General features: G+C 54.0%; 1 protein-coding gene across 3 annotated transcripts; it reads right to left on the reverse strand.

Moving 5' to 3' along the window:
• Positions 1-2,369: 2,369 nt before the first annotated feature.
• P2RY6 (pyrimidinergic receptor P2Y6) lies at positions 2,370-10,438 on the reverse strand. Of its 3 annotated transcripts, none has more exons than XM_038155759.1 (2): positions 10,070-10,438; positions 2,370-4,665 (listed from the first exon to the last, which is right to left on the reverse strand). In XM_038155759.1, the coding sequence occupies exons 1-2, from the start codon at positions 10,297-10,299 to the stop codon at positions 3,621-3,623; spliced, it is 1,275 nt and encodes a 424-aa protein (XP_038011687.1). In that variant the 5' UTR covers positions 10,300-10,438; the 3' UTR covers positions 2,370-3,620. The 3 variants fall into 3 exon arrangements, with proteins under 3 accessions (XP_038011687.1, XP_038011693.1, XP_038011680.1); XM_038155765.1 differs by having other exon boundaries at positions 9,989-10,081; XM_038155752.1 differs by lacking the exon at positions 10,070-10,438 and adding an exon at positions 6,503-6,983.
• Between the last annotated feature and the right edge of the window lie 7,178 nt (positions 10,439-17,616).

Here is a 17,616-nt window from a genome sequence, read left to right on the forward strand (position 1 = left end):
AGAGGGGGAGGGTTGAAGTTTTGCTCCCTTTTTAAAATTATTTATTTAATTTTTCTTTCTTTTTTTTTTTTTTTTTAATTCTTTGTAGGGGAGGGGGAGAGAGGAAGGCGGCTTTACAGCTGCCCTCTCCCTCCCGGGCTAAGCAGGGGCACCTCGCACCCCCCTGCATCATTCACCCCACTCCCGCATCCTTCGTTACCCCCTGCATCCTTTCTTCCACACCCCCCTGCCCCCAGCATCCTTCATCCTCCTTCCTTTTATAAAGTGGCTCATAAAAAAGTGGGAGAGCAACTTTTTACATGGGCAGATATTGATAGGATGAGGGGGGACAACTTTGAACTAAAATAGGGGAGATTTAAGTGGCATACTGGGAAGAAATTCTTCCCTGTGAGGGTGATGAGGCCCTGGCACAGGGTGCTCAGAGAAGCTGTGGCTGCTTCTGGATCCCTGGAAATGTCCAAGACCAGGTTGGACAGGGCTTGGAGCAACCTGGGACAGTGCAAGGTGTCCCTGCCCATGGCAGGGTGTTGGAATTAGGTGGTCTTTAAGATCCTTCCCAATCCAAACCACTCTGTGATTCCCTCCATCCCTTCCCAGCCTTTTCTTTTTAGGGGGAAGCAGGACAAATAACCAAAAATGTGAGTGCCAGTGAAAGATTCTTCCCATTGCAGCAGATTCCTCCAGACCCTGCTTTGCTGTTCATCTCAGGGAGGAGAGAACACCTTGTTCCCAACTTGCAAAGCTCTGCAGGGAAGCACTGCCCCGTGAACAGACTTTCTCGTGGGTTTTCTGCAGCGCTTGTCAGCGCTTGCTATTTGAAGCCTATAACCCTTTTTTCCCCCCAAGACAGCAGATTTATCGCTGGGGATGTGAAAAAATGAAAGTGGCTGGGACAGCTGGTGGGTGAGCTGTGGCCTTGGAGACATGGATGGGGCTGCAGAGGTGTTCTGGCCACGTAGAAGATATTGCTGGCTCTGACCCCGAGGCACAAAAAACGGGGGAAAAAACATCCAACACCTCCTGTAAATGCATTTTCTGGGGCCTAAAACGCACCCGCAGTGATGCCCGTGAGATGCTCCACCCCAGCAAGTCTTCCTTCCCTGGCTCTCCCTTCCCACCCTCTTCCCTGCTTCCCCCAGGCCTGGGTGTCTCCTGGCTGCAAGGATGATGTCCCCACGATGTCCATCCCAGGTGGCATTTTGGGCAGATTTTATGAAAATGATGAAATTATGTATTTCATCCGCGCTCGGTTCTGTGGGAGCTGTTCCTCAGCTGCTGGCTTTGAGCATCTGCAAGCCAAGGAGATTTATAGAAGCATTCACCCCATTTCTAAGGCATCCCTTTATTCCCATCACTTCCAGGCCTGGTGGTGCCAAGGGAACTGCCGACAGGGCAGGGCAGGACAGGGCGAGATCCAAAGAGAGCTCCGTGTGCCCCTTCCTCTTCAAAAACATTCCAAATTAGTGATTCCACTATCAGGAACATCATCCTGAGGCTGTTGGATGTGACCACCCGAGCCCGCTCAGCCCTTGCAGCCACCACCAGCTTTTTGGAAGCTCATTAAATTTTTTTTCGCCCTCAGAGCTTTATTGTGGTTCGATTTTCCCGGCCACCTCCTTCCATGGGTCCTGTTCAGGCGCTGGGTGCTCTGATGGTGCAGGGCTCCTCCCTCCCTCCCTCCCTGGAGCCGGGTGGACACCCACAGATCAGCCGGATTTCTCCAAATCTAAATATTTTGCGCCCTCTCCTGGGTCCGGATGGCGTGGCCCGGCCCTCCCACTCCGTCACCTTCCCTCTGTCTGGGAAGAGATGAGGACATCAGGCTGGGGTTGTCCCTCCAGCCACCGCTCCCACAGCCCCCAGCATTTTGCCCTTCCATTGCAGGACCCCAAAGATGCATCAGAGAGGATTTTGGCGTGGATGAGCTCAGGCCAAGGGAAAGCACAGGGCTGTTTTTTACCTCCTCCATCACATTCTGTGCCCCAACCCAGAGTCACTGTCACTGTCCGGACAGGGACACAGCTCCTGCAAAACCAGGTGGTTTGAGATAATGCTGCTGCAGGATCCCTCTCTGTCCCAGCCCAGCTGTGATGCTGAGATCTCTGGGCATCATCCAAGAGCTTGTGACCACTCTGGACACCCTTCTCATCCTCATGACAGCAAGGAGACACACTGGGACTGCCAGCACTGGATGCTTGGGTGGCCAGGTACCTGAGGAGACACTGTGTACCTGCAGGGAGCAAGTCAGGATGGAGCTGCACGCTTGGCCAGCTGCAGGCAGCCAAGCTGGAGGGGTGCTCAACCCTGGAGATTTGAAGCAAATTACTTCAATCCACTTAAGTGAGATTATTATAAGCAGACACGAAAAATGCAGTCATCCACATATATATTTATATATATACACTGTATAGATACATATACCGTGTTCAGGCAGAGAATTTCTGCACTGCAGAGCCTGGGCTGGGCCACAAACCTCCCTCTGCTCGGATATATTCTATGTCTGTACATACAGTGGGTGTATACACCCATCTGAGAGAGAGCAGGGAGTTAATTCTATACATCCTATATGGTAGAGAAGACTCGCAGAGCCATGAGTGGTGCATCCACCTCTCAAATCCCTCCTTGCTGTGAGGGAGCAGCATCCCAACAGAGGCTGGGGGAGCAAAGCTCAAGCCCCAGCCCCGTTGAGAGGCCAAGCCAGCTGTGGGATGTGTGGTGACATGGCCAGGACACTGAGTAGCTCTCTGTGGAATGCATCTTCCAACTCTGGGCGTTGTGTCCATGTGTGCTGGCTCTGATTGCGGTGGATCCTGGTTAGGAGGTGACAGCAGGGCACCACTGACACCAGCATGGGCCAGATTTAGGGTGCTGGGCTAAGCAGGGAGCTGGATTCAGGTGAAGGTCACCAGGCAGGTGACAATGCTGCCTAACCCAGCCCATGGTCGTGGCTTCAATGGAAAATCCAGCATGGGTGTTCTGGTTGCCCTGATGTCCCCTTTCCCTGTTCCCAGTCCGTCTAGGGGTGCTCCTCCACCATTTTGCAGCACCAGCAATACCAGTGAGCTTGTGTCTCTTGCTGGTGTGGCCTCAATCCGGGCACTGGGGGATAGGGATGTCCCAAAAAGGATGTTTCACTAAAACCACCTGTGACACTGATCTTGAGCTGGAGGAACACACGGCCCCGAGGCAGGGCTGAACCAAACCCTCCCCAGCCTTCATGCTGTCCCCATCAGGGAATTTTTAATTGCGTATGGGGACAAATCATCCCCCAGCATCTCATCCTGAGCCAGGGATGTGTCCTCCATGGAGCTCCATCTTGTTCTCCACGGTCCCAGTGGATTTTTATTGCATTGGTGGCTTGGCCACCAAGGTGCTGAGCTGCTCCAAGTGAGCAAGGGAGAGAACACTGGATCTGTGATGGGGTTAACACTGCACCACTGGATAGAGGTGGATCACCACAGATCCATCACCAGGCTGGAGATGGGCTGAAGGTGCTGACAGCTTGGGGGATGCCATCCTCCTCTCCTCCAGCATGTCCCCGGTGAAGCCATCTCTGCTCCGTGGAGCTTAGACCGAAATTGCTCCGTGCCTTGGTGGCACCGAGGTGGCCTCGTCCTCGCCTAGGAGCCGTAGGTGACGCAGTGGTCGTGCCGCCACTTGGAGCTCATCTTGTCGAGGAGGTAGCGGGTGCTCTCGCGGAACTTGCGCTGCGTGAAGTAGAAGAGGATGGGGTCAAGCACGCTGTTCATGCTGGCGAAGGGCCGCGTGCACTTGTAGGCGATGGCGAAGGCCTCCAGGGCCGGGCAGGGCAGGGAGGGCGAGGAGCGGACGATCAGGTAGATGGTCTTGGTGAGGTGGAAGGGGAAGAAGCTGATGGAGAAGACGATGACCACGATGATGACCATACGCACAGCTTTGTCCTTCCTCTTGTGCACGGCCAGGCCGATCAGCTCGTCCTTCTGGCACAGGATGCGGGCCATGCTGCAGTAGCAGGCCAGGATGGCCACGAAGGGCAGCAGGAAGCCGGTGAAGGTGAGGGTGATGCCGTACGGGAAGTAGGCGGCGGAGCGGTCGGGCGTGCTCAGGTCGTAGCAGACCGTGCGGTTCCTTTGCGTGCCCGTGGAGGCGAAGACGAAGGTGGGCAGGCACTGGGCGATGACGATGAACCACACGGCCGCGCACACCAGCCATGTCAGCTTCTTGCCCTTCTTCTTGTGCCATGAGGCCAAGGGGTGGCAGATGCCCAGGTAGCGCTGGACGCTGATGCAAGTGAGGAAGAAGATGCTGCTGTGCAGGTTGGTGTAGAACTGGAAGCGCACGAATTTACAGGTGAAGTCCCCAAAAGGCCAGTAGTCCTTCTGGGTGTAGTTGTAGATGAGGAGAGGCAGAGAGCAGACGTAGAGCAGGTCAGCCACGGCCAGGTTGAGCATGTAGATGGTGGTGCGGCTCAGCGCCTTCCGTGCCAGCCAGATCTGCCCGATGACCACAGCGTTGAGGGGCAGCCCCACCACGAACACCACCGAGTACACCAGAGGCAGCAGCACCTGCTTGAACTCCTCGTGGTAGGTGCACGAGTTCCTCCCGGTGCTCGTGGCTGTCAGGTTGGCCATGGTGGTGTTCCCAGCCGTCAATGTCCTCTCTGCTGGTGTGGCCCTTCCGCAGCACCTGCGAATGTCAGAGGGGACAGCTGGTGACTTGTCTGTGTGGTGTCACATACGCTCTCACAGGATGGACCCAGACTGGTGATCTGCAGGTTGGGGCAACCCCCAGTATGCATACAGGCTGGGCCGTGAAGGGATGGAGAGCAGCCCGAGGATGATTTGGTGGATGGGAAGCTGGACATGACCCAGCCATGTGCAGTCGTGTGCAACCCCCCATGCCCTGGGCTGATCCCCCAGTGTGGGCAGCAGGGGAGGGGGATTCTGAGACCCCACCTCAGAGCTGCCCCGGCCCAGGGGCCAGCAGCAGAAGGACGTGGAGCTGCTGGAGAGAGTCCAGAGGAGGCCACAGAGCTGCCCCAAAGGAGCCCCTCTACTCTGGGATAGCTGGACGACCCAGAGAAGCTGTGGCACCCCTGGTAGTGTCCAAGGCCAGGCTGGACAGGTTTTGGAGCACCGTGGGCTAGTGTGAGGTGTCTCGGCCCATGGCAGGGGGCTGGAATGAATCTTTAAGGTCACTTCCATCCCAGACCCTCCTGTCATTCCATGATTCTAAGCCACAGCCATGGATTTAGGCAGAGTGAGTACGACTGCACAGGACAGCATGGTAGCCACACTTGCCACCATCCCAGCTCCACTTCCCATGACACTCATCCGCACAGAAAGGTTTGCACAAGGCCGAGCCGCTGTCAGCCCCTCCGGCAGAGGAAATTGCGGCAGGATGCTCGGGTAGCCGCCGGCACGGCTTCCTGCGCCTCTGCAGGGGGTGCCAAAGCCCTGCAGCCAGCCGGGCTCAGCCCGGGAGATGCCACCCGCAAGGAGCACTTTCAACCCGTAATTAGCATGGTGACAACGACCCCAGAGCTTAGCGGGCTCGGAGAGCCCACCCAGCGCCCTCCGGGCCTCTCTGAGCAGGGCAGGAGAACATCTGCTTTCCTCAGGGGCTGAGAGCAGCGTGGCAGATGTGGTGCCACAGCCGCATGAGCCCCCTGCCCCAGCCGTGTCGCTGGGCAGCATCTGTCGCCGCTCCGCCCGTGGGTGCCACCCGCGCCCGGCGGGCAGCAGGTCCCGGAGAGCCGCTTCTGCTCCCTCCCCTCCTCCCTGCCCTGCCCTGGCTGCAGTCCTGGCCGGAGACACAGCCCCCTTCCCCTGCTGCCCTGGGCACAAACCTGCCTGGAAGGGGGTGGCCACAGGAAAGGGGAAACTGAGGCAGGGAGGAGGTGCCCAAGCTCCAGGCTCCAGCCAGGATCATGGGGCACAGGACACCGGGGAGAGAGAGACAAACGAGTCCAGGGGTCACCCTGTCAGCTTGTACCCCCCCCCCCCCATTTCAGGTGTCTGGGGATCCAGCAGTCCCCAGAGCACAGCCCAGTCACGGTGTTGGTGTCGGGGACACAATTTTGAGGTTTGTGACTCAGTCCCCCGGCTGCTGCACATACCTCCTGTCCACCGGTACCCTGCTGAGTCCCCCTGCACCCCCATTCATCCCCTCACACCCCATTTGAGTCCCTCTGTCACCTCACTGAGCCCTCATCAGCCTCCAGTGCCCCGCTAAACCCTGCAGAGCCCCCCCGCATCCCACTGCCACCCCACTGTCACTCCACTGTCACCCCAGCTCCAGGCAGTCCTACCACTCACCTCTCCCACCTCCAAGCCAATAAATGCTCCAGGGCTAATCCCTATCCCCTGGCTCCCCCCAAAGCTCCCCTGGGTCCCCCAAACCTCCCTCAGGACCCAAGGTCAGGGCAGCACCCACAGGAAGCTCTGCCATCCCCCTCAGAGTCCCCACCAAGGACACTGGGGACAAGGTGGCTGGGAAGAGGGGTCCTGGGAGTGCCTCTTACCTCTTGGGGTGTCCCAGGGTGCTGGACCCACTGCTCTGCCAGCCCTTGGCACATCTGTGGGTGCTGTGCTCACCCCATTGAGCAACACTTCCCTTTCCTCTTTCACCCCAGGGAAACGGGGAACAGAAACCCAGCTGGCAGGAATGGCTCTGCCTGGCACGGCACGGCTGTGGCATGGCACAGATGCCACCAGGGCAGGGGATGCTCCTGCCTGCGGGTGCCAGAATGTGGCTGGCTCGGGTCATTATGGATTATTTGTTTTCTTCTGTAATTTTTAAAATTTTCCCCTCATTTTTTGGCTGCTTTTCCTTGCTTTTAAGTCTTTCCTCTATTTTGTTTCCTCATTTCCCTCATATTTGGCTCCTTCTAAGTGTGGGCAGATGCTGGGGACAGGAAAGTCCCCTGGCACTGTGGCACCAAGAGGAAGAAGATGCTCCAGCTGTGCAGGTGCTGCAGTAAAACAAGGGAAACTGAGGCACAGGTACTGAGTTTGAGTGAACCAGTGTGACCTACATCTTTTCAACATATTTTCCCCCCAAAACACCCCTTGGGGGTGTTGGCAGGGCCATGTCCAAGGCTACCTAGGTCTTCAGTTACTCAAAAAGAGGAGTAGCAGCCAAAAATAGAAGGGATCCCCCCAAAAAATGGCAAATAAGGAAAAAAAACCTTCTTTGTAAGAGGGAAACAGCACTGAACCCCCCTGCTGCAGGGTTTGGGGGGATGGCAAAGCTGGAGGAGAGGAGGAAAAATCCCTCCTGGTCCCAGGGAAAAGCCAGACACTGGAGAATCCCCATGCCAACTGTATCCAGGGCGTGCAGCTGCCCAGAACCCCCAGCCACATTCTGCCAGTGCCCAGCAATTAATGAAACCAATTAATGAAACCACACTGAGACCCTCAGCCTCAACCAGTTTCTGTGCCCTGGGCATGTTCCCACCTCATTGTCTGTCAGGATGGATTATCCCAAAGGTCCCTTTTCTCACCCTAAAATCCCATCATGGGAATCCCTGCCAGCTCTTGGGACGATGGGGTTGGCACCTCCCACATCCATAGGAGCTGGTGCCCTGCTACCACTGGCTGAAATCCATTGGGAAATGAGAATTTTAGGGGAAATAAAGGGGGTGCCTGTGGTGTTGGGAGGGGTCAGGATGGGGTCACCCTCATCCCAGAGGTTTAAGGTGCCTGCAGAGGAGGAACAAGGATCAGGAAAGAGAAGTGGGGCTGCTCTGTGGCCAGATGGGGAAGAGATTAAAAATAATCACCTGCAGCCGCGAGCTTCCCCCTGCACGTGCCCCCTCCAGCCTCTTGGCTTTCAAACCAAGCCCTTCTCCAGCGGAATTAGCTCTAATTAACACCCTGCTATTGATTTGGAGGGGGATTCTGCAAGCTGGATACAGTGGGGAAAGCTTTTGGATGTTGCTGCCCTGGAATAGGATGTGGGGGAGGGCTGTGCCCCTTAGAAATCTTCCTCTGTGGTTTATCTTTCCCACCCTGGTCTCTGTGGCTGGCTGGCAGGGCTGGAAGTCTGGGCTGGGTGGAAGTGAAAGCTCCAGCTCAGCAAATTTCAAAGAGCATGAAAAGGGGGATGCTCCATCCTGCATGTCACTTGGCCAAAGCCACCAAATCCTTTTCCCCAAACATCTCCTGGCTGGTGCCAAAATATCCTCAGGTGCCCATCTGCCTAGTGGGGAGCCAGGGAAATCTCCATTTAGTGAAGCCTCAGAGCATAACAATATGGAAAAATGGTACAGCATTGGGAATTTTGGGGCACTAAACATGGATTGTTGGGAATGGGGCACAGGGTGGTGGCAGAGCCACTCTGTCCTTGGGTGAGCACATTCATCTTCCCACAATTTGGTGCCCCATCATAAATCAGCACCTCAAGAAGGCTCTAGGCAACCTGGGCTGTAATTCCCTGCTGGAAAGGGAATGATGGGGACAGGGAAGATGCAGTGAGCTTTCCCAGTCTCAGCTGGCCTATACCTCTATGCATGTAACTATAAATACAAATACAAATATAAATATAAACATATATCTCTATACATAAATACATCTCTGCACATCTCTCTACATATGTATCTCACTACATCCAACCATACCTATGGCTCTCCACATGCACACATTACATATTTATAAATATTTATAAATATATATATAGATAGATATATATATTGATATAGATATAGATATAGATAGACATAGATATAGATGATACAGATATAGACATAGATATAAATATATAAATAAATAAAAATATAAATAAATATATCTCTCTCCACTCTCTCTCACACACACACACATACATATACAAAAACTTCTACACCCCTACACACAAATCTATGTCCCTGAGCACATGGAGTCACATTCATGTTGATACATTACTCCACCCATATATACAGAAATATATTTATACATCTTTGCACACATGTCTATGCAGACATGCTCATATATAGGAATATATTTATACCTCTGGATGTATACATGCAGAAATATATATAAATATATATAAAAGGTAGAGGCCAGGCTGCTGGCACCCACAGCAGAGGTGCCAAGGAAAACCAGGTCCCTTGAGCAGATTGAAGCATATTTATGTGCAATACAACCTCTGGCACGGGGCTAATCCCTGTGGATGCCTGAGGGATGCAGGCACCCCAGACCATGGGAGCACAGGGACAGGGGAGAATCCACCCTGCACCAGCCCTGCCAGGGGGATCACGGTGGGATTTTGAGCCCTGCTCCATAGTAAGAGCTGCCAAACTTCCCCAAGGGCAAAGTCCGGCAGCTTCCATTCGGAGTGGCTCTGGGATCGCCCCAAATCCCAGCTGTTCTCTGGATTTGACCCTATTCTCTTCTATCCCGCCTCATCCTGCCCAGTTCGTTTCTATCTGTTTGGGTCCAATCCTGCCCAGTCTGCCCCCATCCTGCCCAGTTTGGTTTCACCCCGTGGGATCCCATCCTGAGGGGTTCAGCCTTGCCCCCTCGGGTCTTACCCTTCCCGGCTCACTCTGACCCTCTCGGATTCCATCCTTTCCCGGTTCGGCTTGTCCCGTCCCCCGCTCCCCGCTGGCGGCACTTACCGGCAGCGGGATGTGCCAGGAAAGAGCGGCTTCACTCTCACCCCATGAGGTCCCATCCTGCCTGGGTGCATCTGACCCTGTGGGGTCCTTTCCTACCCGGTCCGGTCCAGTCCTATTTTTCCCAGCTGGGTCTAACCCTGTTGGGTCCCATCCTGTCCGCTCCAGTCCCATCCCGTCCTTCCAGCCCTATCCTGCCCGCTTCGCCCGCTTGAATTCCATCCTTTCCCGGTTCGGCTTGTCCCATACTCCCGGTACGCGGCACTTGCCACAGCGGGATGCCCCGGAGGCAGCGGGTTCACTCTGACCCCTTAGGGTTCCATCCTGCCCTTTCCAGCCCCATCCCGTCCTCTCCTGCCCAGTTCACCAAGATCCCATCCCGCCCGCTTGGCTCTGACCCTTTATGGTCCCAACCTGCCCGGTTCACTGTGCCCCAGCTGGGTGCTATCCCGACGCGGTTCGGTCGGTCCCGTTCCCACCGTTCGCGGCACTTACCGGCAGCGGGATGCGCCGGGAGCCCGCGGCACGGAGCGCTCGGAGCCGCCCCGCTGCCGCCGCCGCTCCGCCCCACGGCCGCCCCTCTCCGCCCCGCTCCGGCTCCGGCACCTGCGGGAGGGCCCGGAGGGGGCTGGGGAGGGGTCACAGCTGGACTGGGGCGAGGCAGGGGGGAGAAACAGCTGGGCCAGCATGGGGGGCTTCCAGGCAAACGTCTGGCTTAGGATCATGGGCGAGCATCTGTATGAAAGCGGGTGTCGGGGGAATTCCAACGGCCCCAAAAGTGGGATTTACAGCGTGGGATGCCCACGCGCTACGGAACAGCTGGATTGTCCTGGCCCTGGGTGTCGGGGTCTGGTCTCCCTGCAGCCGAAGGGGTCGATGTCTCCCGTACTCATTAACCAGGCGGTCAAAGCTCCGCGCTTCCTGAGCAGGGCAATTAAAGAGCAATAAGGCAAAGAACCCCGGGGGCACGGGCTGGGTATGGAATGGCAGATGCATAAACAGCACTGGGATGCTGAGATTCCCTGGATGATGGGCTTGACCCTTCCTTTGCCTGGGAGCCCTCCAGAATTATTCCCTGCTTTCTTTTTGGGGGCTTGTGATGGGTCTCGCTGGATGTGGAAGGGAAGGAGGTGCTGAAGGCATTACCCAGATGATGGAACTCCATACGGGGGCTCCCCAGTGTCACCTCACTGAGCAGGCACCCAAATATGCTGTGAGAGGGTTTGGGTTGTACAGAATGGACGGTGCAGTGGAATGAGGCATCTGGATGCTGCTGCAGTGGACAACATGGGCTTTCATCGATCCTGGCGTGAGCCCACGGCCAAGCCGGGCAGCGTGGCCACCGGAGAGATGGGCTCTGGCAGGATCTGACAAGAATATTTGCAACCACAGCCAGGCTGGAGCCATCCCTCACATCCCTGGGCTGCCTGGGCTTGCGGGGTTGGGTTGGTGGTGGCTCAGTGCCCTTGTGAAATTCCCCGCTCCCTCAGCCTCCAAGGGGAGAGAAAAATGGGGGGGGGGGGGGGGGGGGGGGGGGAAATGTGCTTTTCCCCAGAAAACACACACCTTGTGCAAACAAGCCCAACATCCGTGGATGGGGAGCCCAGGGCTTCCCACAAGCATCCAGGGAATGCAGCTGAGGATGGATGAAACTCGTTCCCCCGATGAACTGACAGTGAGGGCATCAATCCCAGCTCCAGGGCTGCCCCTGGCTTTGGGAAGGCTGTGTCCTCCTCCCTCCCGGCACGGAAGGTGTCCTTGCAGGTCCCCAAGGTGAACAGCCGTCTGTCCCGCTGTGGGGACACTGTAAATAGTGGTGGGAGTGTTAAAAAACAGAAAATATAATAGTGGCTCTTGGCTGCCTGCCAGCTCCAAACACCTCCACTGAGCCACAAGCCCAGCCCTAGAGCACCTGGAATTAATGGGAAATCCCCAAAAAATGACATTCTGGGGCCTGATCAAGGATAGAAGAGGCAAATTTAGAGGGAGTATCTGGGTCTAAAAAAGGAGATTTCAAGCAAAGCGTTGTTTTTATACCTCTTTTTATTCATACTGAAGGATCATTGGGAAAAATAAGTGGGGAAAGGGACTAGCCTGGGTTCTTCTTGGAATCTGACCGAGTGAATTAATCCTTGGCAGAAAGGCCTGGCACGGTGGCTGGGTTTGAGTTTCCGAGCCCCTGGTTTCTGTTCCTCCGGCTGGATGTTGCCAGTAACTGCATTAGCTCCTGAGTGCAGGTGACCTTTGCCACTGCTGCTCCTGGGGGTAATTGCACCTTCCCACCACTATCCAGGCTTCCAGCTGCCAGCAGACCCCAGCATGGTTGGATGTGGACAGGAACCTCTGTGGTCAGGGCCAGGGAGGCACTTTGGAATTGGGACCGTGGTCTTTCAATAGCTGCAAAACCTCTTGGAGGTCAAAAGCAGCATTTTTCAAATGCTGAAGCTTTGTGAGGACCTCGGGGCTGGGATGTCCCCACCACCACCAGACACTGGCTGTCCCCATGGTGAGGTTTCTCAGAGCTCTCAGGTTGTTCCCCAGCACAGACATGCAGGGATCAGGCTGGGTCCCTTCTGCCTCGGGCTCCGCCGCGTCTCACCAGACCGGAGACGTCTTGCATGAAGAATTTCATTACATCTAAAAGCTGTTTATAACGGAAATGGAGTTAATCTCTCATGTCCTGACAACTCCAGCCTGCCTGGGTGGTGGATCTGGTTGAGCTTGCTCGTGAGGAGGTCACATTTGATGACACCTTTCTCTTTTTAAACCAGATCAGAGGAAATGGTCACCCCAGACTCCTGCATGGACATCTGCTATCCCTGCACTTTTTGAAACCCTGGATTTTTGGCAAAGAAGGTGTTTGGTGCAGAAAGACTCACTTCCTGTGGTCTACTCTGATGGAGCCCTGCACCTTCTTGCTGCCACCAGAGTTCACCACAGCCAGAGCAGTGCAGCCAGCTGGGGTGAAGTCAGACGAGTCCTCTCACTGTTGGACTTCTGAGGTGGAGAAACTGGTCCCTCTCTAGTGCCATGAGGGGTCCTTCACAATTTGGGCCTCCACAATTTGAACCTTCACAATTTGTGGTCAACTTTCCCTCTTTGAGGACAGAGCTGGGGTCTGGGATGGGGACGTCTCTGAACTTTTCATGGTTAAGTGGAAATCAAATGCCTCCAGGTTGGCCACAATCCCTCTTTTGGCTCCTTGCCCTCCATCCTGAAAACCCTTAGGTTTTCACCTCTGTGTGCAATTTTTAGTCTGTCCAATGAGTCTGTGCATTTCCATAATGGGAATTTAAAGTATTTTCTTAAGCCATTTCCAAGTAAATTGAAGTTATTTCCTCATTAATACCATTAAATGCAGCACTGTTGACTCAGTTTGTCCATCCCCTTGCCAAGGGCTGTAAGGATGGCGCCTTGGGGATTCCTGAGAAGCCAAAATAACTTCAAGGCATGAGGCATCTCCCAGAGGGAGCAAAGCCTTCCAGAAATTCAAACTCAGAGCATGGACCATTTGCTTCCCAGGAGAACACAGGGATCCACTCCACTCTTGGACTGGTTCTCCCTTTTCTGCAGGTGGGTCCATCACACCCAGCCACCACAGCAAATATTTAAAACACACTTCTCTGTTCCTTCCCCTGCAGAGGAAACCAAACTGGACATTTATTTTGGGGGAAAAAAACCCTCTGTTTCATGTCTGGCATCACTGATGATGTTTTCTGTTGGGGCTACTCATATGTCTTTACTTCTCCCTTTCGATTCTGCTTCTCAGAAGATCACGCTGTGCCCTTGAAGAAGACGAAAGGGGAAGCCATGTCCCAAGTGATTTATTTTTTAATTCCAAGAATCAGTCTCTTTCTTTTAAGAAGGAAAAGACTTCTTTTTTTTTCCTTTTTCTGTGGAAGAGCAGAATTACAAAGACAAGGCGAAATTGAGTCACAGTTTTCTCTTCCGTCATTCACAGGTGGGCAAAAAATAACTCCACCAGTGCTTGAGGTTTGCACTCAGCTAAACCAAACTTGATGGTAATATTTTATAGGAAGATTTTGGAGATATCCCAGGTAATAACACCCCTTGATTCAGGTATAAGAGGTTTTTCTGCTCTGCTTGCTGGGGGATGATGAACCATCACTTGTTGGAGGTTTTACCAGGAGCAGCCCCACAGAGGGATGGTTCCATGTCCTCCATTCCCAAAGGAGAAATATTTCCATTTCTTCCCCCACCTAATCTACCAGAAAATCCCTTGGATCTGCTGCAGTGCAAGCAGAGAAGCACTCAAAGCTCCAGCAAACCCGCTCAGGGCTTGCTGTAGGGTTGCTTGGTGTTATGGGCAACATTAGGAGCAGGAATCAGAGGTCTGGGGCCAGCTCAGTGCCCAGGACAAGGATGGGGAAAGGAACAGCTTCCCAGGATGGGCTGGGTTTTTGCAGGGACGTGGTGCTTGTGCAGGAGTGCTGGGAGTAGCATTACCTTGGCAGCACCTCCTAAACAAAGCTCAGAGCAGAGCCAGTGCCCAGACACTTCATCCAAACACTGGGGGGAAACCATAACAAGGAAAATACAATCCTGGGGGGTCCTGGCCATCAATTGTCTGCGTTTGGGCAAAACCAGGCATGGCTGCTGAACCTTCTCCTTTGATGTGGTGGCTTGCACGTGTTTGGGGGCTTCAGTGGGTGGGATTTGGGTGCCAAGCACAGAAGTGCGGCCCAGAGATGCTCCTGGGTTCTCAGGAGATGTTGATATGGATGTCAGGTGTAGCTTTGGGGGGTTGTAAGACCATCCCGAGCAAGGAGATCTGTGCTTGTCACTGCTGGGAGTGACAGGGTGGACTGGGGAGATCCTGTGATGACCTCAATCCGTGTCTCAGTTTCTCCAGTTGCACAAAAGAATGAACGCCCCGCTTTCAGCTTCTGGGTAACAGCTATAAAACCCTCAAACAGAGCGTTGGGAGGTTATATCCCACATCTGCCACAGGTAAAACCTCCTGTGCAGGAGCAGCAGGCAGGGCCTCCTCCCCTCAACCCGCCCCTCCTGTGCCATCTGGGACACCTGAGACCTGCCCCAGCCAAAAATGTTCAAGCAGGTCCATCCCGTTGGGGATGTGTTGCAAAACCAAGGCAGGGGCTGAGTTCTGCACCTCAGCAGGGAGGGAGGGAGGGAGGAGGGGAATCTGATGGGAAACAAGATCAGCCCGTTGCCCTGGAGCTTGCATGTGCTGGCAGGCTCAGGAGCAGCGGGTGACCTCACTCACAGCACCTTTTGCAGAGTTTCAGCCTCTCGAATTTGTTTTTTAAGTCATTTTCCTGCAAACAAGGTTCTAGTCTATTCTTTCCTATTCCAAGTTATTATTTTTAAATCCCTTTATTCGGGCCAGGAGCTGCCAGTGCCTGGGTCACTCTGTCTCCATGCACGTCAAACCAAGAGTCCTGATCTCAGCAGAGTGGTGACTCCTCCAACTTAAGGGATAAATACCCAGACAAATCTGGCATAAACAGAGAAAATGATGAAATGGGTTTGATTTAATATATCCAGTAATCCTAGGCACTCTCACTTCCTTCCCAGTATTATCTGATGTGTCTTCTATTCTTGGACACAGAGAAATTTGCTCAAAGGAAAACCGAACAATAACAGACAGGAGATTAAAATAAAACCAGAAAAATAACGGGAATGGCGGACAAGAAAATGGTTGGGTTTCCAGGAAGGTTCAAGGGAATCTCCTGTGCAGGGATGTGACTGTGCCCTGCTCCAAATCCCTGTTGGAGGGGGAGGTGAAGGTGCTGTGCTCCCTTCAGGAACAACTGCTGGGCTTGGGTTTTCTTGGTCCAAACGGGCTCATCTCAGCAGCGTGGCTGGAGAAGGAGCTCTGGGATGTTCTCTGGTATGTGCTGTGGTGGGCTCTGTCCCTGACATGTGGCTCTGAGTATTATTTCCATCCTTGTCATCCAGAGTCCAAGATGGGCTGAGACCAGGCGGCTGTAATTAAGCAAATCATTAAATCTCTGTTTTCCAGGCACTTGGACATCTGTTTTTTAACCCAGCCACAAGAGGAAAGGCTGGTTTCCCCCCCCCAGGATGAGAGCAGGTGCAAACCACCCTTGGCTAAGCAGGACCTCTGAGCATGACACACTTTGTGGTCTCCTCTCGCCCTGGCACACCTGGATGTGCCTCTCTGCTCAGTTCCAGAGCGAGGGCTGAGCTGCATCCCATCTCCTGCTGGGTGAGTGTCCAAATGTCCCAGTCTCTGGGATTTTAGAGGTACCATGTGGCCCACGAGCCAACACAGCAATGGTCTGGTTGGGCCATTCCCAGACTGGGAACCTCCAAAGAGAGCACTTCCCTGTGTTTCTGTGTGCGCAAGGCTTTCAGTCTGCAAACAACCAGCACAGCTCAAGGGCTTGGCTCCCACTCTGCCAGCTCCTGGATGGGTTCCTCCACTGGCTCTTCTCCCTCTCCTTCTCTCCATGTCCCAGCAGCCCGAATCCTCCCTCCTCTCTGTGTTCATCCCTTGCCAGGCATTAACATGGGAGAGTTCCCAGCTATCAAAAACATCTCCATGTCACTCCCCAGGGGCTGGGGACCTCTGTGCTGACTCCTCTGGGCATTTTCCATGTCCAGGGGGTTGTGCTCCTCCTTTATGTTCCCAGGAATTCTTTTTGGTGTGCAGGGCCTGCACCAAGGCCTGCACCAAGGCCTGCACCAGGGCCTGCACCCACCAGGGGAGACAAAAACCATGTCCACATTGCTTCTAGGATTGTCACATAGGTCCTAGGACTGTCACAGAGGTGCTGGGATTGTCACATTTTCCTAAATTGTCACATCATCACCCTAGGACCTGTGAGGAAGACACAGCCACACCAGCAGGCGACATTAAACGGGTCAGTGGTGTGGTGGTGAAGGCAAACAGCCTGGCTTCTCCTTCTCTTCTTCCTCCTCCTCCTCCTGGGGCAGTTAATATTGGTAGGGTTTATGAATTAACTTCCCTCTGAGCAAGTCGGCAGAGCCGGAATGGGGACATTAAACAAAAAGCAAGTGGCTTGTGACTCACGCCGTGGCCCCGTGCCAAGGCAAGCACAAAAGCAGAGGCCTTGGCAGAGCCTTGGGAATTGTTCACTGTTCAAGTCCACGCGGTCCTGGAGAACACACTGGATGGGTCTTCTCACTACATTCAGCTGGGGCAGGTGAAAAACTTCTTCCCTTCCCAGGAACTCTGCTCCTCAGCCAGTGCAGAGTCAGCAGAACAATCCATGCAGAGACAAACCTTGTCCCTGAGGGCCACCTGGCTCCCACAGTGACACAGATCCCGGATTTGGGAAGGTCCCTCTCCCACACCCCACAGGGCTCGCCTGCTCCTGCATGGGATGATGCAGCCCTGTCCTGCAGACTCCCAGAGGGCTGTATTTTTGAGGAAAATGAGTAAGAGTTGATTGTCCTTTTGGGTAAGAATGAATCAAAGAAGTTTTAAATAGTAAATCTGTCTTTTCCTATAGTTATTTCCCTCTTTATTCCCCCTCCTGGCTGCTGGGAGGTTTGTAAACATTTATTAAAATCTGCTTTGACATGTCACGCTGAGTATTTCCTTTTGGCCAGCTTCTTACACGTTTGCTTCCATGCAAATTCCCATACAAGGACAAAGGGGAGCCAGACCCCTTTCATCCTTCACAGCCTGCCCAGAACACTCTCAGGGGTCACAGCTGGAGGGCAGGGAGGCTGAGACCTCCCCAAGGTTCTGGCTCAGGCAGATCTTTGCTCTGATGGGCTAAGGAGGGGGACTGTCTCCTCTAGCTGTTTGCAAAGCAAAAATCCAAAGGCAATGGATAGGATGAGAATAAGAAAATGGAGCCAGAGTCTTTGGAGTGGTAGCCAGGTGATGAACATGAGAAATTCTGTTTAGATGTAAGAAAATGATTTTGCAGCTGCGAGTGTGGTCAGTTGAGGTTGTGGAGATGCTCAAAATGCATCTTGACATGGCCCTGAGCAGCCCACTCCCAGTCCCACCACTTCAGCACTGGGCTAAATGGTCTCCAGAGGTCCCTGCCAGCCTCGAG

The sequence above is a fragment of the Motacilla alba genome, chromosome 1 (assembly GCF_015832195.1).
Source record: "Motacilla alba alba isolate MOTALB_02 chromosome 1, Motacilla_alba_V1.0_pri, whole genome shotgun sequence".
NCBI lineage: Eukaryota > Metazoa > Chordata > Aves > Passeriformes > Motacillidae > Motacilla > Motacilla alba.